This window comes from Thalassophryne amazonica, chromosome 4, assembly GCF_902500255.1.
Source record: "Thalassophryne amazonica chromosome 4, fThaAma1.1, whole genome shotgun sequence".
Taxonomy (NCBI): Eukaryota; Metazoa; Chordata; class Actinopteri; order Batrachoidiformes; family Batrachoididae; genus Thalassophryne; species Thalassophryne amazonica.
The window spans coordinates 144,012,391-144,037,261 of record NC_047106.1 but is presented as its reverse complement, the minus strand read 5'-3'; the positions used below and the strand labels follow the sequence as shown (position 1 = coordinate 144,037,261).

The following is a 24,871-nucleotide window of genomic DNA, read 5'->3' as shown; positions in this document are numbered from 1 at the left end:
TCCTTCCCACTGTCGCCAAGTGCTTGCTCATAGGGCAGAGGTGGCCAAGTTCGGTCCTCGAATGAAAGATTCATTAAAAGTCTGCTAATTAATCTTTCATTGGATTCATGTGTGTTGGAGCAGGGAGACAACTAAGAGTGTCAGCAAGGTGGCTCTCGAGGACCGAACTTGGCCACCTCTGTCATAGGGGGTTGTTTTGACCGTTGGGGTTTGTCTGTAATTATTGTATGGCCTTGCCTTACAATATAAAGCGTCTTGGGGCAACTGTTGTTGTGATTTGGTGCTATATAAATAAAATTGATTTGATTTGAAATGTGTAACCAGATCCACAAATGTTTATTTTGATCCACAAATGTTTATTTTGATCCACAAATGTTTATTTTGATCCACAAATGTTTATTTTGATCCACAAAGGTTTATTTTGATCCACAAATGTTTATTTTGATCCACAAAGGTTTATTTTGATCCACAAAGGTTTATTTTGATCCACAAATGTTTATCTTGATCCAGAAATGTTTATTTTGATCCAGAAATGTGTAAAAAAAATCTGTGTGTCTGTAACTAGATTGACAAATGTGTAATCGGATCCACAAATGTTTATTTCAATCCACAAATGTGTAAAAAAAAAAAATCTGTCTGTAACTAGATCCACAAATGTTTATTTTGATCCACAATAAATAAGTCTGTGGGTCACAGAGCTTTCTCTTATCATGCCCCTGTTCTGTGGAATGATCTCCCTGCATCAATAAAACAGTCAGATTCTGTGGAGACTTTCAAGTCCAGACTTTTACTCTTTTTAATTCATTTTATTAGTAATTGGAGCGTGCCGCGGCATCAACTTTACCTAAATTCTGGCTCTTTTAGTGAAGTTTAGGGTTAGTGGCCGGCGATCACCTTAGTGTTTCTTCTGTTTTTCTTGTTGTTTAATGCTGACAAATTATACTGTATTTCTTGTCTTTCTGATGCCTGATTCTATTTTTTCTCTCTGTTTGAGGTGCAGCTCCATCCAGAGATGGGTGTGGTATTTGTGCTGGAGACCTTCCTGTCCTGTGCATCAACAGCATTTCCTGTATATTTGTTTTGTGAATTGTTCTGTAATTTGTGTTTGTATCATGGCCCAAGCAGAGGGTCACCCCTTTGAGTCTGGTCTGCTTGAGGTTTCTTCCTCAGAGGGAGTTTTTCCTTACCACTGCTGCTCTGGGGGTTAGTAAGGTTAGACCTTACTGTGTGAAGCACCTTGAGGCAACTCTGTTGTGATTTGGCACTATATAAATGAAAATAAATTGAAACTGAAAAAAAATTCTGCTGCTTTCCTTGCACACCTGTTTGTGATTTGCTGATTATCACCTGGGCTTATATAAGCTTACTGGGTGTGTTTGTGCCTCTACAGTTTGTTGTGCCTTTTGCCTTCATACCAGCTCTGTCCCTACGTTTGTAGTCCTGCCTGCCTCATAGTGTATACTTGACCTCCAGCCTGTTTGCCTGATGTTTTTGTGCTGCTGCTTTTTCTGGACTGCTTACTCATGTACCGACCTCTGCTATCCACCTCAGTAAAGCCTTATAAAAACCAGAGCTGTTTGTTTGAGCAAACATGTCCTGCAATTCCTGACCTCCAGCCTGATAGTACAAACGGGCCAACGATGGATAAAGCTGGCTCCGACCTGTCCCAGCTATCAAGTGGGGCAGGTGCCAGGCACCCAAAGTGGTTGGACCCGCAATGCAGATTCCCGGATTAGGCATGGGTGTAAAAGAAAATATGGTCTTTAATTCAGGCTCAGGTTTGGTCCACAGGTGATCAGTCAGCGTAGCAGAAGAACAAACAGCGTCAGGCAAAAATGCAGTCATGGATAAGCAGGGTTCAGAGGCACGAGCAGACATAGACATCAGAGATGAGGCAAAAGGTGCAGTCAAAAATATGAAGCAGGATCTGGGTACATGGCAAAGCAAAAACAGGACTGGATACAGAGCTGGTGAGTGTACAAAGACAATAAATGAGCAGGGGTGTGGTGACTGGGAGGAGATTAAATAGGACAGGAGTTAACTAGGTGCACGTGCAGGTGAATCACCTAGAAAGGGGCGTGGCTGGAAGACAAAGATGATACACAGTGCTCGAGAGTGAGGGACAACACAAGGTGGAGTGGTGAAAGACACAAGGATGCGTGAACAGGTGCAAGAGGGTGAGTGGAACAGAACACAAAGCAGAAAGAATCACAGTGAGAGAAGACGACGCAGTGCAGGTGCAGTGATGTGGAGTGAGAACACAATCAGATCTGCTTGAGGAAAATGGAGAACAAAGATCAGACAAACTATAACACAACTATGAACAACAACCAGGCATGAACATGAGAACTAAAAGAACCATCAGATACTAAACATAGAAGATAAACTACATAAGAACCGATCAGAAAAATAATAGGAAAATAAACACTAAAACTAAACTAAACTGGAACTGACTTATGACTGAAGAATACAACAAGAGATACCAGATTACGAAATCAACAAAGACTAAACAATTAACAGAAAACAAAACCCGATACTACTGCATAACTGATATCACAAATGAGATGAGCAAAATAAACAAGTGATTGCAATGAAAACACAAACCAGCTGAACTAAACTAGAACGGAACTGACCAATGGCTAAAGAATGAAATGTAACAAAGAAAAAAGACGGTGAGCACCCAGATGGGACAATTACTGTCAAGACTCGATCATCAGGCTTCCACTGTTCGGGCCACGGGCAGCATCAGTGCGCCTCCACCGGGGCCGCCAGCAGCCGCATCAGCTTCTGTACCTGAACCTGTTTACTGCAATCAGCTGTCTCCACCTGAACGCTTCTCAGGTGAATCCAGTGACATCAGACCGTTTATTACTCAATGTGAGTTACATTTGGAGCTCATGTCATGTAAGTTCCCGACCGGCAGAGCGAAGATAACTTATATGATCACTCACTTGACTGGTCGTGTGGTGGCGTGGGCAGCAGCTGAGTGGGGTCGCCAATCTGCCACCTGTGCCTGTCTTCCGGCATTCACTGCTGCTCTTCAACTGGTGTTTTAACACACATCTCCGGGGCATGAAGCTTCATGTACCCTGATGAAGCTCTGTGTGCTCAGAACAGCTGATCTAACTGATGGATGTGTGTGTGCTTAGAACAGCTGATCTAACTGATGGATGTGTGTGTGCTTAGAACAGCTGATCTAACTGATGGATGTGTGTGTGCTTAGAACAGCTGATCTAACTGATGGATGTGTGTGTGCTTAGAACAGCTGATCTAACTGATGGATGTGTGTGTGCTTAGAACAGCTGATCTAACTGATGGATGTGTGTGTGCTCAGAACAGCTGATCTAACTGATGGATGTGTGTGTGCTCAGAACAGCTGATCTAACTGATGGATGTGTGTGTGCTTAGAACAGCTGATCTAACTGATGGATGTGTGTGTGCTTAGAACAGCTGATCTAACTGATGGATGTGTGTGTGCTTAGAACAGCTGATCTAACTGATGGATGTGTGTGTGCTTAGAACAGCTGATCTAACTGATGGATGTGTGTGTGCTTAGAATAGCTGATCTAACTGATGGATGTGTGTGTGCTCAGAACAGCTGATCTAACTGATGGATGTGTGTGTGCTTAGAACAGGGAATCAAACCTCAACTCAGAAATGCAGAAACACAACAGAAACAGCAGGTTGGTTGCTCTCTTTCTCTCTGTCTCTCTCTCTCTAGAATATTGACAGGAAATGGGATGTTTAAGTGTGCTTGTGAGTTAAATGGCAATATTTTCTACTTTTTTTTGGGGGGGGGGGGTTGACACACTGGACTCTGAACTTTATGATCTGTTTCATTCAGTGGCGGTTCTACACTGAATTACTCCCTGGGCAAGCCCCCCCCCCCCCCCGCTCCCCCCAATTTCTTTTCTTATGGTGTTATTATTAATAATTTAGAAGTGCCCCTGAAATTGTAATTCAAATTGATATCAAAAGGCTGCAGGATCCACTATGACTCTGATACAAAGCATCCATGAATTGCAAATTTGAATAAACACGCCCTCATGTGCTAAATGTCTGTCAGTAGACACTTTATGAATCTGTCTTCTCAGGGAGGAGCCATTAACTCTTGTATTAAGGTGCTCAACATTTGGTTAAATATTTAGCTTGATGTTTGTAAAACCACCTAAAACAGTTCTGCATTTTTAAAGGTTTAAAGTGGTTTCACCATTTTCTTACTTATTTCTGTCTGTTGTCAACCGTCAGTCATATTGACTCTGGTGTGGCACCAGAAGGATCATCTTGTTTGACTGTGTGGACCAATCGTAGATTTATGTCCTCTGTTGGACATTTCTGACGTATGCAGACAGACGTCTGTTGATTCTGCAGCGCTGACTTTGACTTTCCTTCTGGTCCTGGTTTCATGGTTACAGTTTCTGATGACAGTCCGTCCATTTCTGAGTCCTTGTCATATTTGTTCCTGAATCTTTTTTGTGTTTTTTTTCCCTGTTTGTAAGTGACCGTTATCTGATCTCACAGCCGTCACATGACCAGTGATGACACAGAAAGCAGAATGAAATCAGAACTGAATCTGAGCACAAACACAAAGGAAGGTAACAAGAAAAACATATCAGTTAAACTTGACATGTTCAGACGGCTCATAAAACAGGAAGGAACTCAAATCTCACATCAAATCATTTGATTTGGCACATTCACACTCTGCTATATTCACTTAATCGAAGTGGCTGTGGTGTGTCTGTATTCTGTAGAGGTGGTGGGGGTGGGGCTCTCAAAGTGGGTCTATAAGCCGTTGAGGTCGTCTGGCAGGCTGTCCGATGAGCTGATGGTGGTGGTTCTGGAGCTGGTCCTGAAGTCTGTGATGTGATCCAGACATTGCCACATTCTCCTGGGGTCAGTGTTAGAGTAGAAGTCCTCCTTCTTCTCTCTATGCTGTCTCTTGGCCGCTCTTATGGCCTTCTCCGTCTGTACTGTGCAGACTTGTACTCGCCTCCTCCTTGACGCTCTCTTTGGGTCAGTGTACTCACTCAAGGCTGATGTTTCGAGGCGTTCCTGGGGAAGCCGGCAGTGACTGTAGGGCCGAACAATGAGTTGCAGTTCCGGCAGAACACATCCAGAAAAAACAGCATTGTGCAAAGCAATGTCCAAGAGTGCCTGCCCGGTGTAAGTCCACAGTGCACAACACTTAAAAGCCAGAGAAAACACACAAGAAAAAAGAGAAAAAAGAAGAAAACCCAGCATCCAGATGCGGAACGAGCAAACACGTCTGACTCGGGGGGCGCCATGTTGAGAAATCACACAGGGACACAAAAAGCAAGGTCAGATTCAAGTCACTTCAGCTTGTAATGTGAACGCAGCTCAATTTCTAAGCCCCCAATAAGCAGGCTTTTCTTCTGCAAACTTTTTTCCACGAGTGGGCAGTTTGTCCTCTCTGGTGAAATTCAAACCCGTTCTTACACTCTGTCTGTTTGCTTTCAAAAGCCTGTTCTGGGCACAGAGTTCTGGTTCTGTGCTACGTCCTAAATGGACTTTGCCACTGGACAGCAGGATGCTGCTGAGTGGTGGCAAACGGGAGCATCCTGCAGTGCTCCCTTTTGGAGTCAAAGCGAAGTAGATCGTCTGTCCCAGGGGACAACGCAGGAGACAACCGCCAAACCTTTCACACTGGTTCTGTTCTGTGCAGCTCAGCAAGCAGGGGCGCCTTCAGCTGCAGGGAGGGGGTGCCAATTTGGTAATTACCCACACAATGATATGATCACACTGCTGCCTGCTTTGCCCACATCAAAAACCGCATCTGGTTTCATTCACCTGTTTATTTCAGTCCAAAGCACCATCACAGTCTGAGGAACGGCCGACCCACATCAAGCCTGATTTAGGAAAATGACGTTTGAAAATACTTTTAATTCCTTGTCATGGTTGGAAACGTAGCGTGTTTATTTTCAGGAAAGATATCCTCCCCCATCCTTTATATAGTGGTAATGGATGCCGCTGAAGAGAGAGCTTTTGGACGACAGAAATGAGCTGATGGAGGTGATTATGACAGAGTTTTGGATAATGGAAAGTTTTGGATGATGGAGTTTTGATGAACTGTGCTTGCAGGATTTCACTTACCCTGCTGGTTTTACCAAAATCCAGAAGAGGCTTTGGAAAAAGGGCAGTGCGAGCTAGAAGGTACGTTTTTGGTTGTTTTTTAATTTTTCAAAGAATTTATCATTCCACCTTCATGCGGGTTGGAGTGGTGCAGGAGGCCTGAAAAAAAGTGCTGTGGTGCGGTGCGGTCCTACGTTGCATTTAAAAATGACGAGCGTAATAGATCCTTTTAATTTATTAATATTATGACACGATCAGATTGCCACACTGAAAAAAATGTATGTATATCAAGAGTGAGATCACAAGCAAGCGTCTTATTCCTTCGGTGGCAAAGAGAGAAACCCGGGGGGGACTAATTTTCCTGAAAATAAACAACATGCATCACCACTATTGCGCACATGCATATATGCAAAAGGCAGACCGATTTTTCGGGGGGGGCATTTCTTCTGCAACACTGGTGTTATTTGGATCACATCTGATCAGTCAGAAACGCTGTGATGATTTAAACTTTTAAAGTGGCAGTTGACCGCTTATTCAGGTCTGATCAAACCTGAATAAGCATTGTGATGCTCTAAAAACACCGTCGCTGTCAGTGCAATCATCAGTCGACCTGATCGATCAGGTCCTGAAACGATGTGATGACTTTTAAATTGCCGTTGCTGATCACACCTGATTGCGGTTGACTGGCGCTTCAAAAGTTTAAATCATCACAGCGCTTCAGTATTGAGGTCATCACAGACCTGATCAGGTCTGATCAGAAAGCAGCCGGAGCTTTAAAAGTTTAAAGATACGCAGCACTTCATTCATTCATGGCAGCATTTACCACAGCCAGACTCGTCAGCATTCTGTACACAATGTAAATGATCCACCAAGACTAAATAAATTAATTAATGAATAAATAAATCAACATGTTAAATTCCTCTGTTTCTGACGCACACCGCACTGTGGTACCGACCCAAACCACTGGGTGTAAACAGGATAATCATCAAGGTGTGACAGCTGCATTAATTTATGCCAGCGTTTTTAATAAATGGTTTGTCACTGGACCTAAGTAACTGTGTGTTATTCAAAGTTTATAAAACTGAAATAATGAATTGTGCAAATAGATATAAATATTAAATGTACATAATGTACATCTTAGTTAATTAAAATGTTTAAAAAAAAACAGGTTCTGAAAGCAATGGTACATTAAGCTGTTTTTCCAGAGGTGGTGGACAAGTGATTTGTGCACTTGGTTTCAGTGCAGGAGGTTCCTGGTTCAAAGCCCATTTTCATTTTCAGGTTCATTTTCCCTGTTTTATCATTAGTGTTATGATGTGTTTTTAATCTTGTACTTTTTTACTGCTGTTTTTTTTTCTTATGGTTGTTTTTATTGTGTTTTAAATTTTTAACTGTTTTTATGTTGTGAAGCGCCTTGAGACGATATTGTCGTGAATTGGCGCTATATAAATGAATACATTTGAATTTGAAAGCCCGCCCTGCCACATTTCTCCATGTCATGGTGAGTTGCGTCTGAAAGGGAATACGGTGTACAAATGGCACCACAATCTACACGCAGGTCCACCTTGAGTCTGCTGCATCGACCCCAAGTGCAAGCGAGAGGGGCAGCTGAAGGGACTTACTGTTAAGTTGTATTTCCAAACTATAATTTTATTCCATCAGTAATAAATGTTTAAATGCAGCTATAAATGATCATTTACAGATTATTGTTGCTGATTTGTCTGATATATAAGTAACTATTAAAGGTGAGGTCTCACAGGAGGACACCGGGTACGACGGCAACGTTCCAGCTGAAGCTCTCTGGAACTGCAGGTCCTAATTTACACTCCAATCCAGCAGGTGGCGCTAGTGCAGATCAAAGCGAACAACGAAATCAAAGGAAACCCAAGAAGAAGAATAAACGCGTTTGAGTCATGGCGGCGCACCGAGGCAAGTAGAGCTGAACTTTTAAGGTAAAATAATAATTAAAATCAAGGTCTAACGGCACGTAAACGGGATAAACGCGATTTGTTGTATTTTGTGTCGAACCTGTATAATGAAGCTTTGTTAAGCAACGACGCATTTGTTCCAAATGTGTTAAAGAGCTTCACTTCTCAAATTTAACAGCGACATCTGCTGGACGTTAGAAAAACCCGCACATACAATAGTCCATTCAGCTGATAGCTTGTTTTTTCATGGACTGATCAATTTACTGCTCTGATATATTCAATCATCTTTACACTTATATTTATTCTCCTTTTTGAGCAGTGACCACTGCACACCAGTTTTTTTTTAATTGGAGCAATATAGTTAGTTGCTCAGTTCTGGATCACCTTTTTTAAAGTCCCGCTATACGGAGCCATAATGCAGCTGAACGTCCTTTATTGTGTATTGTTGTATTGGGTATGTGGATGTTATTTAGCTGAAAAAGTCTGGATGGAGTAGCCCTTCTACTTAAAGTGTGAAGCCACATTATGTGTGGTGCAAATATTTGCCAGAAATGGATCACTTTGCCCGGTTCTGGATCACGACTCTCTGTGTCACTTTGGGTTCATTCCTGGCATCTGGCTGGAGCCCTTCTAATGCAGAATGATACACACTGTGCCCAAGAATGTGTTTTGAACACAACATTATATAAATTATACTTACTAAATGAGAATTTACTTAGTTTCAAAAGGCGCCGTTATATGTTTTTACGAGCAAAAAATGAAGTGTGGAGGTGAGATTTCTCTAAAAGCTAAAAACTAAAAGCCCCACATTCATGCCCATTCGTGATGTTGAGATGACCCCCAAAGTACACATGACTCACAACTACAGACACGAGGCTGCTGCTTCAGTGATCAACAACCGGCAAATTTTCACGTCAGAGATAAATGCGTGCAGCAATTAAACAGTAAGACATAACACACTGACATTTTCTACCCAAGTAAGTATTTTCCCACTCTAGAACCAATGACACTGAATGACTAACTCACCTTTGCTACGTCTTAGAGATTGTTACTTTCACACTTGCACGAATGAATGAGTGAGAAAAAGCGCACACACCGCAGACACCGGGATGTTTTGATTCCTCTGCTGATCATAAGGACGGCTGGATCCGCTCGAGCTTGTGGTCGTTTGTAAACAAAACATCAATCTTTCCATTAGTACCAAGTGTTAGCTTATTTACGCTGATTACGAGAAACGGCGGGGCAAATACTACAGCAGTGATCCGGAACTGGGCAAGTGACTGTACTTAGTGCCCAGCGTTGTGTGACAGTGAGGATTCTGATGATGATGGAGATGATCCCTCTTTTGTTCTGGACGAGGAACCAGAGCAGGTGGGTCCACCTATGTGTGCACAGATCTCCACAGCTTCTGTTTGCAGTTTCTGCAGGACTCAGGCGCTATGAGCTCCATCCCAGCACCGAGTCCTGGAACTCAGAGATGCAGACACACACTGCTCCAGCTGCGGCTCCAGGCGCATTTTGTTTAAACTGTTGAGATCAGCATTAGCTTCGGTTTTGTTTAGTTCCTCTTTCATTCCTTTTACACTCTTGCTTCGCATGCTGTTCGGTGATAAAACTCTTTCTTCCACCTTTTCTCAATGAATCATGACTTTTTTTTACTTTTTCCCTTCGTTCAGGAATCGTCGTGTGTCGTGTGACTGGTCCATTACAATCTCTGTTCCAGCTCCAGTATCTGTGTTTCAAGTTCCTAGCCATCGTTCCGTGTTGCTGACCGTGCCTGTTTTTCTCGATCCTGCCTTCTGTCTCAGCCCTTGTAACTGGAACCGCTCCTGAGCAGGTACTAAAAAAAGCACCTGGTACCAGGTACTAACCCTAGTGGAAAAGCAAAAAAAAAACCGAATAGAGTCGAGCTGAGTAGTGCTACTTTTGTGAAGTAGAAAGCACCATTTGATTGCCGTGCTCTGACCTCAGCCTGTATTTTTTGACGGTGCCTTTGTGTAACACCTGCCTGTACTTTAACCTCACCGACTGCCTTTTTGTGTACCAGACCCCCTGCCAGAATTTTGGATAAAGCTTTTTTATTCTACCACCTGCTTGTGTGCCTCCTACTTCCTGCTGTGCCCAGCTCCCCTGACAATCATGACACCAAGCTCTGACAGAAAATGATTAATCCGCTACAAAATAATTATTTTATATACAGTGTCTGGCGCACAAAGCAGGTGGGAATGTAGTGTGCGAGAGGGCGGAGCCTGTCAAAAATATCCTCTCCGGTCCTCGTAGCTGCCAGGCGCTTGGATAATGGGCTTTTACAGCCTCGCCCTCACCACTAACATGCCTCTAAAATCCTTGTTTGTCCCCGTAGTACCTCGCATACAAACTGCCCCACGCTGTTGTTGCAAAATGTCAAACTTCTTGAAATTAGCACCACGCTCAGAGATGAGCCTTGTTAGCTGAATATTCTCCCTCTAAGAGCCTCTCAGAGCCACTATTCTCCCACGATTGTTGAATACCTCCTCTCGTACCAAAAGAAAAAAAAAAAACATGCTGAGTGGCTCATTATTCACTGTTCATTATTTGGTGGACCAGGGCTTGAGACGTTTTCCAGAAATGCACCTGTTAACTCGCTCAGTGAGAGGAATATGAAACGTCAGAGACACTAATTATGAGTGTACATGTGCAGAGAGACTTACTATCATGAATACTTTGATGTTGTGTTGCTAACTGGGACATTAACAAACGTGTGACACGTCCTTTAATAAAAAATTAACCTAAAACAAATTACAAAAAGTACTGAGTACAGGTCAGGCAGGTTCACCGCCTGAACCTGACTGCTGATCCTGAATGGCACCCATCCAAGCCCCCCCACCTTAGCTCTCAGTTGGCCTCAGGCTAACCTGGGTTCATGTGTTTATTAAATTATATTTTTTGAACTGTGCCATGGATCTCCAAACAGTTTAGATTAGTGTGGGCACTTGTCTGGTCTGCTTATTTCATCAGTAATCATGGATTAACTGGCTCTAACATCATCAGCAAATGCGTGCCTTGCAGGAGAAGATTTCAGAGGCCGGGGAATTTTTCATAATTGGGTTTTGGTTTGTTCATGTGAAGCTAGAAAAGTGTTTTTCACTGCTCAGCCACAAACATGGCAGTCTTATCAATCTGTCAAGGATAAAATGCCCAGTGTTTATCCTCCAGAAGAACTTCTATGGCCTTGGGAAGATTGGCTGCCTCCTTGTCTTTCTTACTCCAGTACACAAGGACAGACAGACTCAGACATGGACAAAAGACTGAAGCATGCTCCATTTTTCCCTTTTACCTCACCTCCCTGTCCCCCCATCATACACCCGATCCCGGCCACCGCTCACACCACCCCTTTCCCCTCCAGGGTCTACGCAGTTTTAGCTGCAGGAGGTCCCCGTTCCCCCCAAGCTGGCAGCGGCACGACTCCAGTTGCAGCGGCTACCACACACTCACATCGCCTCAATTTGGAAAACGGACTGTTTCAAGTTTAGTGCACATAAACAATGTCAAATGTATATGTGTTGTCTTAATTCTGATGTGTGACATTATTACGGTAAACAAGTAATAATTGTGGATTAATTGCTGTTTTGTCTGTAGAAATATGAGTCTGGACGTAATCTCGTTGTTGTTGCACTTGTAATGACAATGACAATAAATCTCATCCATCCATCCATCCAAGCTTCTGGTAGTTGCTAAAAGTGCTAATTCTGTTAGCATCCAAAATGAAATGACTTGAACATGTCACTTGGTGGAGATCCTGGAGCACAGACGACTGAGACGAGCCGCTCAGACATTTAATGACACAACAACACGTACTGTTAAAATGCTCAGAAAGCACAGCACGCTCCTCCACAGAAGCTAGCACATGCAGCTAGCGGCCCCTGAGCTGTTCGAGCTCTGAACTCCGTCAAGCAGCAACATATACTGTCACTCAGAGTGGCCACACCCCAATTGTGAATAATTTTATGGCTTAAAGTCCACTATGGTGATAGTGCAGTTTATCTGCCAGAAAGGGAAATTTATCAAGTTGAGACTGTGGCCTGTTTCTGTAGATGTGGCCATAAAAATCATAGAGGGATATGCTTTGCAAACTTAATACCCATTACTACATTGGGTGATGTTGAAATTGAGGATGGTCCACTGCCTGTTTCAAAATATCAAATATTCCGTGTTTGTTACCTACAACCCGCGTGGAATGTCTCAAACCTAAACCTACTTCCAGCATCTTATATATGCTACTCTGGAACCACCCATAAACCCAAACAGTTCAATTGTCAACCCCACTGAGGTCCTTAGACTGGGTCTCATTAACATAAGATCACTGTCCTCAAAATCATTGTTGATTAATGATCTAATTTTTGATCATCACTTAGATATGATTGGGTTATGGGAAACCTGGCTTAAACCTACAGGTGTCCTCCCTTTAAATGAGGCCTGCCCACCAGCATATACAATTAGTCACGTCTCTCGTGATGCGAAGCAAGGCGGGGGTGTTGCTCTTATTTATAAATCTAGGTTTAGCTTATGAGCTGTTGGGGGTCACAAATATAAGTCGTTTGAGCATCTGATTCTCCGCTCTGCTCAGGATATTACGCATTGCCAAGGTCAGAAGAATAACAATCAGCCGTATTACTTTGTCACTGTATATAGGCCTCCTGGCCCATATTCTGAATTCTTAGATGAATTTGGTAAGTTCATCTCTAACTTGTCAACGAGTGCAGATAACATTCTGATTATAGGTGACTTATAAGCCTTCTGATCCCCTCTGCAAATCATTTATGGAAATTGTGGGTGCATTAGAATTTCAGCAATGCATTCAAGATTCGATTACTGGAAATTTCAACAATTAATTTCAACATTAGTGGAAATACCCTGGATTTGGTTCTCGCACGTGGTATTACTGTCACAAATATTGACATCATGCCTCTTGCGTCAGTGATTTGTGATCACTCACTTATTAAGCTTACAGTTTCTGCCGTGTTTAGTGGAACAACAACCTTATTTATCAGTACGGTGATGACTGAACTTGAAGCTAGACTGCCTGATGTCTTCACATTTGGAAAATACCCAATCAGTAGGCAGTGTTGTGGATAGTTTAAACTCAGTGCTCAAAACTACAGTCAACATGATTGTGCCATCTTTATTAACCCCCCCCCCCCAAAAAAACAAAACAAAACAGTCACCTTGGTTCATGATTACCTGTGTGACCTCCAGCATAAGGCTATAGGTCTAGAACAAAAATGGTGCAGTTCAAAATTAGAAGTATTCCACCTTGCGTGGCATGATGCTATCTTAGACTATAAGCATGCATTATTGGCTACAAAGTGGACCTATTACTCTGATTTGATAAACAAAAACAAGCATAACTCAAAGTTCTTGTTTGACACGGTGGCAACATTTATTCATGGACAACCATTGGATTACTTTGGGAAGAAAATTGAAGACATTAGGTTAAACATATCCCAGTATGCCTTAACCCAGCCACTACACCCTGCTATTGAGGTGGGCGCCACTACTGAGGTATTACCTAGATTTACAGAATTTGATAGTATCTCTCTAGATGTGCTGACGAAACTCGTAAAGTCAACTAAAAGCACAACCTGCTTATTTGATCCTATACCCATCGTTGTCACTGTTTTGTACAGTAACGCTACCTCTAACCTTAGAGACATGAAATTTGGGGTTCCACAGGGGTCCGTCTTAGGCCCCCTGCTTTTCTCCCTTTGTATAGCACACCTTGGACACATTGTGGCGTTTTGGGATTACCTTTCACTGCTATGCTGATGATACTCAGTTATACATGCCAATAACTTCTGGCAATCTCATTCACATAAAATCCTTAGAAAATTGCCGTGCATCAGTGAGAAGCTGGATGTCTAGAAACTTCCTACTTTTAAACTCTGATAAGACTGAAATGATGGTTCTTGGTCCAGTGATACATCGGCATCAATTTGACCAGTTAACGCTCAGCCTCGGCTTGTGTGTCATGCATCACACTGACAAAGTGAGGAACCTTGGGGTAATTTTTGATTCCACGTTGTCTTTTGACCTCCACATTCGAAATATTAGGAGGACTGCTTTCTTCCACCTATGAAATATCACGAAGATTCGTCCCATCCTGTCTATGGCTGATGCTGAGACCCTGATTCATGTGTTTGTCTCTTCTGGATAAACACATGAATGGGGGAAGTGATAGTCTAGTGGTTAAGGTGTTGGGCTTGAGTCCAGCAGGTCATGGGTTCAAATCCCCACCTGACTGGAAAATCACTAAGGGCCATTGGGCAAGGCCTTTAATCCCCTATTGCTCCCGGTGTGTAGTGAGCGCCTTGTATGGCAGCACCCTGACATCGGGGTGAATGTGAGACATAATTGTAAAGCACTTTGAGTGTCTGATGCAGATGGAAAAGTGCTATATAAATGCAGTCCATTTACCAATTCGAGATTGGACTACTGCAATGTTCTATTTTTTGGTTTACCGCATTCCAGCATTAGAGCTCTCCAATTGGTTCAAAATGCTGCAGCCAGACTTTTGACACGAAGCAGAAAGTTTCACCATATTACACCCATTTTGGCGTCTCTTCACTGGCTTCCTGTCCCAGTGAGATCAGATTTTAAGGTTCTGTTACTAACTTATAAAATTGTTCATGGACTGGCACCTGCCTACCTAGCTGACCTAATTAAACCTTACGTACCGGCCCGGGCTTTGCGTTCTCAGTGTGCAGGACTACTTTGTGTCGCTAAGGTGAATAAGAAGTCTGTGGGTCACAGAGCTTTCTCTTATCATGCCCCTGTTCTGTGGAATGATCTCCCTGCATCAATAAAACAGTCAGATTCTGTGGTGACTTTCAAGTCCAGACTTAAGACGCACTTATTTTCCCTTTCGTATGGCAGCATACTGGTACAGTTTTGTTTCAGCGCTTTTTACTCTTTTAATTAATTTTACTAGTAAATGGAGCGTGCCGCGGCCTCAACTTTACCTAAATTCTGGGTCTTTTAGTGAAGCTTAGGGCTAGTGGCCGGCGATCACCTTAGTATTTCTTCTGTTTTTCTTGTTGCTTAATGCTGACAAATTATACTGTATTTCTTGTCTTCCTGATACCTGATTCTGTTTTTTCTCTCTGTTTGAGGTGCAGCTCCATCCAGAGATGGGTGTGGTGTCTGTTTCTGAAACCCTCCTGTTCTGTGCACCGGCAACATTTCCTGTATATTTGTTTTGTAAATTGTTCTGTAATTTGTGTCTGTATCATGGCCCAAGCAGAGGGTCACCCCTTGAGTCTGGTCTGCTTGAGGTTTCTTCATCAGAGGGAGTTTTTTTTTCTTACCACTGTCGTCTGTGTTCTTGTTTGTGTTCTTCATGCCCTTCATGTTCACGTGTTTGTGTTCTTCATGTCTTTCATGTTCACGTGTTTGTGTTCTTCATGTCGTTCAGGTTTACATGTTTGTGTTCTTCATGTCGTTCAGGCTCACGTGTTTGTGTTCTTCATGTCTTTCATGTTCACGTGTTTGTGTTCTTCATGTCGTTCAGGTTTACATGTTTGTGTTCTTCATGTTGTTCAGGTTCACGTGTTTGTGTTCTTCATGTCATTTAGGTTCACGTGTTTGTGTTCTTCATGTCATTCAGGTTCACGTGTTTGTGTTCTTCATGTCGTTCAGGTTCACTTGTTTGTGTTCTTCATGTCGTTCAGGTTCACGTGTTTGTGTTCTTCATGTCGTTCAGGTTCACGTGTTTGTGTTCTTCATGTCGTTCAGGTTCACGTGTTTGTGTTCTTCATGTCTTTCATGTTCACGTGTTTGTGTTCTTCATGTCGTTCAGGTTCAAATGTTTGTGTTCTTCATGTTGTTCATGTCCTTCATGTTCACATTTGTGTTCTTCATGTCGTTCATGTTCACGTTTGTGTTCTTCATGTCGTTCATGTTCACGTTTGTGTTCTTCATGTCGTTCATGTTCAAATGTTTGTGTTCTTCATGTTGTTCATGTTCATATGTTTGTGTTCTTCATGTCCTTCATGTTCATATGTTTGTGTTCTTCATGTCCTTCATGTTCACGTGTTTGTGTTCTTCATGTTGTTCAGGTTCACGTGTTTGTGTTCTTCATGTCTTTCAGGTTCACGTGTTTGTGTTCTTCATGTCTTTCAGGTTCACGTGTTTGTGTTCTTCATGTCTTTCAGGTTCACGTGTTTGTGTTCTTCATGTCGTTCAGGTTCACGTGTTTGAGTTCTTCATGTCGTTCAGGTTCACGTGTTTGTGTTCTTCATGTCTTTCAGGTTCACGTGTTTGTGTTCTTCATGTCGTTCAGGTTCACGTGTTTGTGTTCTTCATGTCGTTCAGGTTCACGTGTTTGTGTTCTTCATGTCGTTCATGTTCAGGTTCAAATGTTTGTGTTCTTCATGTCGTTCATGTTCACGTGTTTGTGTTCTTCATGCTGTTCATGTCCTTAATGTTCACGTGTTTGTGTTCTTCATGTTGTTCATGTCCTTAATGTTCACGTGTTTGTGTTCTTCATGTTGTTCATGTCCTTAATGTTCACGTGTTTGTGTTCTTCATGTTGTTCATGTCCTTAATGTTCACGTGTTTGTGTTCTTCATATTGTTCATGTCCTTAATGTTCACGTGTTTGTGTTCTTCATATTGTTCATGTCCTTAATGTTCACGTGTTTGTGTTCTTCATGTTGTTCATGTCCTTAATGTTAACGTGTTTGTGTTCTTCATGTTGTTCATGTCCTTAATGTTCACGTTTGTCTTCTTCATGTTGTTCATGTTCACATGTTTGTGTTCTTCATGTCCTTAATGTTCACGTTTGTGTTCTTCATGTCCTTCATGTTCCCATGTTTGTGTTGTTCATGTCGTTCATGTTCACGCTTGTGTTCTTCATGTCCTTCATGTTCACGTGTTTGTGCTTTTCATGTTGTCCATGTCTTTGTATTCATCCTGTTCTTCCCGCAGAAGTTTGAAAATCAGATTCTTGAGCTTTTGTTTCCTGTAGAATCTGAACCTCTAAATGTTGTTAGTCCAACTCCTGATCTGCACCGGGTCACCATGTGGCTCCGGAACAGATCAAGACCAGTAAAAATAAAATGCTTTCGTCTTCCGTCTTGGCAGCACGGTGGTTTAGTGGTTAGTACTCTTGCCTCAAAGCAAGAAGGTCATGGGTTCGATTCCCACCTGTGGCCTGTCTGTGTGGAGTTTGCATGTTCTCCCTGTGTTGGTGTGGGTTTCCTGCCACATTTAAAGACATGCAGGTTAGGTGGACTGGAAACTTTAATTGTCCAGGTCTCACTTGCAAAAAGAGGTCTTCATCTCAATGGGACTAACCTGGTTAAATAAAGATAGAATTAAATTATATTCCAGAACATCTGCAGTTTTGGATCAACACTTTTCCCCTGTCACAGTTGTGATTCTCCCCTGGAAATTCTCGTTTCTTGAACCAGGACAGAAGTTCATGTGTGTGAGTGGAGTCTCCCCAAAACCCGCTGCTCCTTCTGGAAGGTGTCTTTTGTTTTTGTGATGTTGTTTTCATGCTTTTAATAAAAAATACATATAATTGATTTTTTTGGAAAACACATAAAGTATTGGTGTTCGAAGATGAAAGAATCAGTTTTTTGAGTCGGTGGTTTGCAGTCAGTCAGGGATGATGTCATCACCATGGTCTTGAAGAGGTCATTTCAGTGCTTCTCAAAGTTTCTTGTTCCTCTTCAGTCCTCACCCTGGTCCAGTTCTGGCATGCAGCGTGGCAGGCCACTGGTGGAGGTCGTCCGTATGGGTCTGGTCTCGTACCAGGAGGCTCTGCGTGTGCAGCAGGTCTACGTGAGTCACAGTCGAGCAGGACCAGCTAATACCCTGCTGTTGTGCCATCATCCACCGGTCTACACGACTGGGATCCGCCAGGAACCATACCCTGTCCACATGCTGGACAGCCTGCGCCTGCTGGGAGCCGAAGTCCATCAGACCAACAGAGGAGGACTCGTCACCTTCCATGGTCCTGGACAGCTGGTCTGCTACCCGATTCTCAACCTGGCCTGCTTCAAGAAGGTGAAGTTACACAATAAGTGGCCGTGCCGGACAATACGTCCAACTCATGTCACACATCCCCGGATTGTCTGCATTGAAAACAAAGTTGTTTGTTTGTTTGGATTGGACACAGCGAAGACAGAGGACAATGTTTACGTTTGTTCATCTTGTCAGGTGCTGATGTTTGCATTTGTAACCCTTAGTGAAATTTGGGGTCACTGACAGTGAATGTTTTGTGTTCACTGGGGTCACTGACACTGAATGTTTTGTGGTCATTGGGGTCACTGACACTGAATGTTTTGGTGGTCACTGGGGTCACTGACACTGAATGTTTTGTGGTCACAGGGGTCACTGACACTGAATGTTTTGGTGGTCACTGACACTGAATGTTTTGTGGTCACAGGGGTCATTGTGGTCATTGGGGTCACTGACACTGAATGTTTTGGTGGTCACTGGGGTCACTGACACTGAATGTTTTGTGGTCACTGGGGTCACTGACACTGAATGTTTTGGTGGTCACTGGGGCCACTGACATTGAATGTTTTGGTGGTCACTGGGGCCACTGACACTAAATGTTTTGGTGGTCACGGGGGTCACTGACACGGAATGTTTTGGTGGTCACTGGGGCCACTGACACTAAATGTTTTGGTGGTCACTGGGGTCACTGACACTGAATGTTTTGGTGGTCACTGGGGCCACTGACACTAAATGTTTTGGTGGTCACGGGGGTCATTGACACTGAATGTTTTGGTGGTCACTGACACTGAATGTTTTGTGGTCACAGGGGTCACTGACACTGAATGTTTTGGTGGTCACTGACACTGAATGTTTTGGTGGTCACTGACACTGAATGTTTCGGTGGTCACTGACACTGAATGTTTTGTGGTCACTGGGGTCACTGACACTGAATGTTTTGGTGGTCACTGACACTGAATGTTTTGTGGTCACTGGGGTCACTGACATTGAATGTTTTGTGGTCACTGGGGTCACTGACACTGAATGTTTTGGTGGTCACTGACACTGAATGTTTTGGTGGTCACTGGGGTCACTGACACTGAATGTTTTGGTGGTCACTGACACTGAATGTTTTGGTGGTCACTGGGGCCACTGACACTAAATGTTTTGGTGGTCACGGGGGTCATTGACACTGAATGTTTTGGTGGTCACTGACACTGAATGTTTTGTGGTCACAGGGGTCACTGACACTGAATGTTTTGGTGGTCACTGACACTGAATGTTTTGTGGTCACAGGGGTCACTGACACTGAATGTTTTGGTGGTCACTGACACTGAATGTTTTGTGGTCACTGGGGTCACTAATACTGAATGTTTTGCGGTCACAGGGGTCACTAACACTGAATGTTTTGGTGGTCACTGGGGTCACTGACACTGAATGTTTTGGTGGTCACTGACACTGAATGTTTTGTGGTCACAGGGGTCACTGACACTGAATGTTTTGGTGGTCACAGGGGTCACTGACACTGAATGTTTTGGTGGTTACTGACACTGAATGTTTTGGTGGTTACTGACACTGAATGTTTTGGTGGTCACTGACACTGAATGTTTTCGTGGTCACAGGGGTCACTGACACTGAATGTTTTGGTGGTTACTGGGGTCACTGACACTGAATGTTTTCGTGGTCACAGGGGTCACTGACACTGAATGTTTTCGTGGTCACAGGGGTCACTGACACTGAATGTTTTGTGGTCACTGGGGTCACTGACACTGAATGTTTTGGTGGTTACTGACACTGAATGTTTTGTGGTCACTGGGGTCAATGACACTGAATGTTTTGGTGGTCACTGGGGTCACTGACACTGAATGTTTTGGAGGTCACTGCGGTCACTGACACTGAATGTTTTGCGGTCACAGGGGTCACTAACACTGAATGTTTTGCGGTCACAGGGGTCACTGACACTGAATGTTTTGGTGGTCACTGACACTGAATGTTTTGTGGTCACTGGGGTCACTAATACTGAATGTTTTGGCGGTCACAGGGGTCACTAACACTGAATGTTTTGGTGGTCACTGGGGTCACTGACACTGAATGTTTTGGTGGTCACAGGGGTCACTGACACTGAATGTTTTGGTGGTCACTGACACTGAATGTTTTGTGGTCACAGGGGTCACTGACACTGAATGTTTTGGTGGTTACTGACACTGAATGTTTTGTGGTCACTGGGGTCACTGACACTGAATGTTTTGGTGGTTACTGACACTGAATGTTTTGTGGTCACTGGGGTCACTGACACTGAATGTTTTGGTGGTCACTGACACTGAATGTTTTGTGGTCACTGGGGTCACTGACACTGAATGTTTTGGTGGTCACTGCGGTCACTGACACTGAATGTTTTGGTGATCAACGGGGTCACTGACACTGAATGTTTTGTGGTCACAGGGGTCACTAACACTGAATGTTTTGCGGTCACAGGGGTCACTAACACTGAATGTTTTGGTGGTCACTGCGGGCCACTGAGACTGTATGTTTTGCGGTCACAGGGGTCACTGACACTGAATGTTGTGCGGTCACAGGGGTCACTAACACTGAATGTTTTGGTGGTCACTGCGGGCCACTGACACTGAATGTTTTGGTGGTCACTGGGGGCCACTGACATTGAATGTTTTGGTGGTCACTGGGGGCCACTGACATTGAATGTTTTGGTGGTCACGGGTCACTGACACTGAATGTTTTGGTGGTCACTGGGGGCCACTGACACTGAATGTATTGTGGTCACAGGGGTCACTGACACTGAATATATTGTGGTCACAGGGGTCACTGACACTGAATATATTGTGGTCACTGGGGTCACTGACACTGAATGTTTTGTTCTCACTGGGGTCACTGACACTGAATGTTTTGTGGTCACTGGGGTCACTGACACTGAATGTTTTGGCGGTCAAAGCGGTCAGTGACACTGAATGTTTTGGTGGTCACTGGGGTCACTGACACTGAATGTTTTGTGGTCACTGGGGTCACTGACAGTGAATGTTTTGTGGTCACTGGGGTCACTGACACTGAATGTTTTGGTGGTCAAAGCTGTCAGTGACACTGAATATTTTGGTGGTCACTGGCACTGAATGTTTTGGTGGTCACTGGGGTCACTGACACTGAATGTTTTGGTGATCAACGGGGTCACTGACACTGAATGTTTTGTGGTCACTGGGGTCACTGACACTGAATGTTTTGGTGGTCAAATGGGTCAATGACACTGAATGTTTTGTGGTCACTGGGGTCACTGACACTGAATGTTTTGGTGATCAACGGGGTCACTGACACTGAATGTTTTGGTGGTCAAAGGGGTCACTGACACTGAATGTTTTGTGGTCACTGGGGTCACTGACACTGAATGTTTTGGTGGTCACTGGGGTCATTGACACTGAATGTTTTGTGGTCACTGGGGTCACTGACACTGAATGTTTTGGTGGTCACTGGGGTCATTGACAATGAATGTTTTGTGGTCACTGGGGTCACTGACACTTAATGTTTTGTGGTCATTGGGGTCACTGACACTGAATGTTTTGGTGGTCACTGGGGTCACTGACACTGAATGTTTTGGTGGTCAAAGGGGTCAATGACACTGAATGTTTTGTGGTCACTGAGGTCACTGACACTGAATGTTTTCTGGTCACTGGGGGTCACTGACACTGAATGTTTTGTGGTCACAGTGGTCACTGACACTGAATGTTTTGGTGGTCACTGGGGTCACTGACACTGAATGTTTTGGTGGTCAAAGGGGTCAATGACACTGAATGTTTTGGTGGTCACTGGGGACACTGACACTGAATGTTTTGTGGTCACTGAGGTCACTGACACTGAATGTTTTCTGGTCACTGGGGGTCACTGACACTGAATGTTTTCTGGTCACTGGGGGTCACTGACACTGAATGTTTTGTGGTCACAGTGGTCACTGACACTGAATGTTTTGTGGTTACTGTGGTCACTGATACTGTATGTTTTGTGGTTACTGGGGTCACTGACACTGAATCTTTTGTGGTTACTGGGGTCACTGACACTGAATGTTTTGTGGTCACTGGGGTCACTGACACTGAATGTTTTGGTGGTCACTGGGGGTCACTGACACTGAATGTTTTGCGGTCACTGGGGTCACTGACACTGAATGTTTTGGTAGTCAAAGGGGTCAATGACACTGAATGTTTTGGTGGTCACTGGGGGTCACTGACACTGAATGTTTTGCGGTCACTGGGGGTCACTGACACTGAATGTTTTCTGGTCACTGGGGGTCACTGACACTGAATGTTTTCTGGTCACAGTGGTCACTGACACTGAATGTTTTGGTGGTCACTGGGGTCACTGACACTGAATGTTTGGTGGTCACTGGGGTCACTGACACTGAATGTTTTGGTGGTCAAAGGGGTCAATGACACTGAATGTTTTGGTGGTCACTGGGGACACTGACACTGAATGTTTTGTGGTCACTGAGGTCACTGACACTGAATGTTTTCTGGTCACTGGGGGTCACTGACACTGAATGTTTTGTGGTCACTGGGGTCACTGACACTGAATGTTTTGTGGTTACTGGGGTCACTGATACTGTATGTTTTGGTGGTCACTGGGGTCACTGACACTGAATGTTTTGGTGGTCACTGGGGTCACTGACACTGAATGTTTTGTGGTCACTGACACTGAATGTTTTGTGGTCACTGGGGTCACTGACACTGAATGTTTTGGTGGTCAAAGGGGTCAATGACACTGTTTTGGTGGTCACTGGGGTCACTGACACTGAATGTTTTGTGGTCACTGGGGTCACTGACACTGAATGTTTTGGTGGTCAAAGGGGTCAATGACACTGAATGTTTTGGTGGTCACTGGGTCCACTGACACTGAATGTTTTGGTGGTCACTGGCACTGAATTTTTTGTGGTCACTGACACTGAATGTTTTGGTAGTCACTGGGGTCACTGACACTGAATGTTTTGGTAGTCAAAGGGGTCACTGACACTGAATGTTTTGTGGTCACTGGGGTCACTGACACTGAATGTTTTGGTGGTCAAAGGGGTCACTGACACTGAATGTTTTGGTGGTCACTGGGGTCACTGACACTGAATGTTTTGTGGTCACTGGGTCCACTGACACTGAATGTTTTGGTGGTCACTGGGGTCACTGACACTGAATGTTTTGTGGTCACTGACACTGAATGTTTTGGTGGTCACTGGGGTCACTGACACTGAATGTTTTGGTGGTCACTGGGGTCACTGACACTGAATGTTTTGGTGGTCAAAGGGGTCACTGACACTGAATGTTTTGTGGTCACTGGGGTCACTGACACTGAATATTTTGGTGGTCACTGGGGTCACTGACACTGAATGTTTGGTGGTCAAAGGGGTCAATGACACTGAATGTTTTGGTGGTCACTGGGGTCACTGACACTGAATGTTTTGTGGTCACTGACACTGAATGTTTTGTGGTCACTGGGGTCACTGACACTGAATGTTTTGGTGGTCAAAGGGGTCAATGACACTGAATGTTTTGGTGGTCAAAGCGGTCAGTGACACAATATTTTGGTGGTCACTGGGGTCACTGACACTGAATGTTTTGTGGTCACTGGGGTCACTGACAGTGAATGTTTTGTGGTCACTGGGGTCACTGACACTGAATGTTTTGGTGGTCAAAGCTGTCAGTGACACTGAATATTTTGGTGGTCACTGGCACTGAATGTTTTGGTGGTCACTGGGGTCACTGACACTGAATGTTTTGGTGATCAACGGGGTCACTGACACTGAATGTTTTGTGGTCACTGGGGTCACTGACACTGAATGTTTTGGTGGTCAAATGGGTCAATGACACTGAATGTTTTGTGGTCACTGGGGTCACTGACACTGAATGTTTTGGTGATCAACGGGGTCACTGACACTGAATGTTTTGGTGGTCAAAGGGGTCACTGACACTGAATGTTTTGTGGTCACTGGGGTCACTGACACTGAATGTTTTGGTGGTCACTGGGGTCATTGACACTGAATGTTTTGTGGTCACTGGGGTCACTGACACTGAATGTTTTGGTGGTCACTGGGGTCATTGACACTGAATGTTTTGGTGGTCACTGGGGTCACTGACACTGAATGTTTTGGTGGTCAAAGGGGTCAATGACACTGAATGTTTTGGTGGTCACTGGAGTCACTGAATGTTTTGTGGTCACTGGGGTCACTGACACTGAATGTTTTGGTGGTCAAAGGGGTCAATGACACTGAATGTTTTGGTGGTCACTGGGGTCACTGACACTGAATGTTTTGTGGTCACTGAGGTCACTGACACTGAATGTTTTGGTGGTCACTCGGGTCACTGACACTGAATGTTTTGTGGTCACTGGGGTCACTGACACTGAATGTTTTGGTGGTCAAAGGGGTCACTGACACTGAATGTTTTGTGGTCACTGGGGTCACTGACACTGAATGTTTTGTGGTCACTGGGGTCACTGACACTGAATGTTTTGTGGTCACTGGGGTCAATGACACTGAATGTTTTGTGGTCACTGGGTCCACTGACACTGAATGTTTTGGTGGTCAAAGCGGTCAGTGACACTGAATATTTTGGTGGTCACTGACACTGAATGTTTTGGTGATCAACGGGGTCACTGACACTGAATGTTTTGTGGTCACTGGGGTCACTGACACTGAATGTTTTGGTGGTCAAATGGGTCAATGACACTGAATGTTTTGTGGTCACTGGGGTCACTGACACTGAATGTTTTGGTGATCAACGGGGTCACTGACACTGAATGTTTTGGTGGTCAACGGGGTCACTGACACTGAATGTTTTGTGGTCACTGGGGTCACTGACATTGAATGTTTTGGTTGTCAACGGGGTCACT

The 24,871-nt window shown here is 44.0% G+C and overlaps 1 protein-coding gene across 2 annotated transcripts in view; it reads left to right on the top strand.

Annotated features, from left to right (window-relative positions):
* Positions 1-7,994: 7,994 nt before the first annotated feature.
* lipt2 (lipoyl(octanoyl) transferase 2) overlaps positions 7,995-24,871 on the top strand; it is a 45,498-nt gene continuing 28,621 nt past the window's right edge. The window contains exons 1-3 of one of the 2 annotated variants that reach the window (XM_034168708.1): positions 7,995-8,042; positions 9,695-9,855; positions 17,735-18,067. In XM_034168708.1, the coding sequence (XP_034024599.1) occupies positions 17,759-18,067 (309 nt within the window). In that variant the 5' untranslated portion in view covers positions 7,995-8,042; positions 9,695-9,855; positions 17,735-17,758. Of the gene's footprint in view, positions 8,043-9,694; positions 9,856-14,649; positions 14,656-17,734; positions 18,068-24,871 lie in introns of those variants that run through there. The other variant, XM_034168707.1, reaches the window with a different exon arrangement.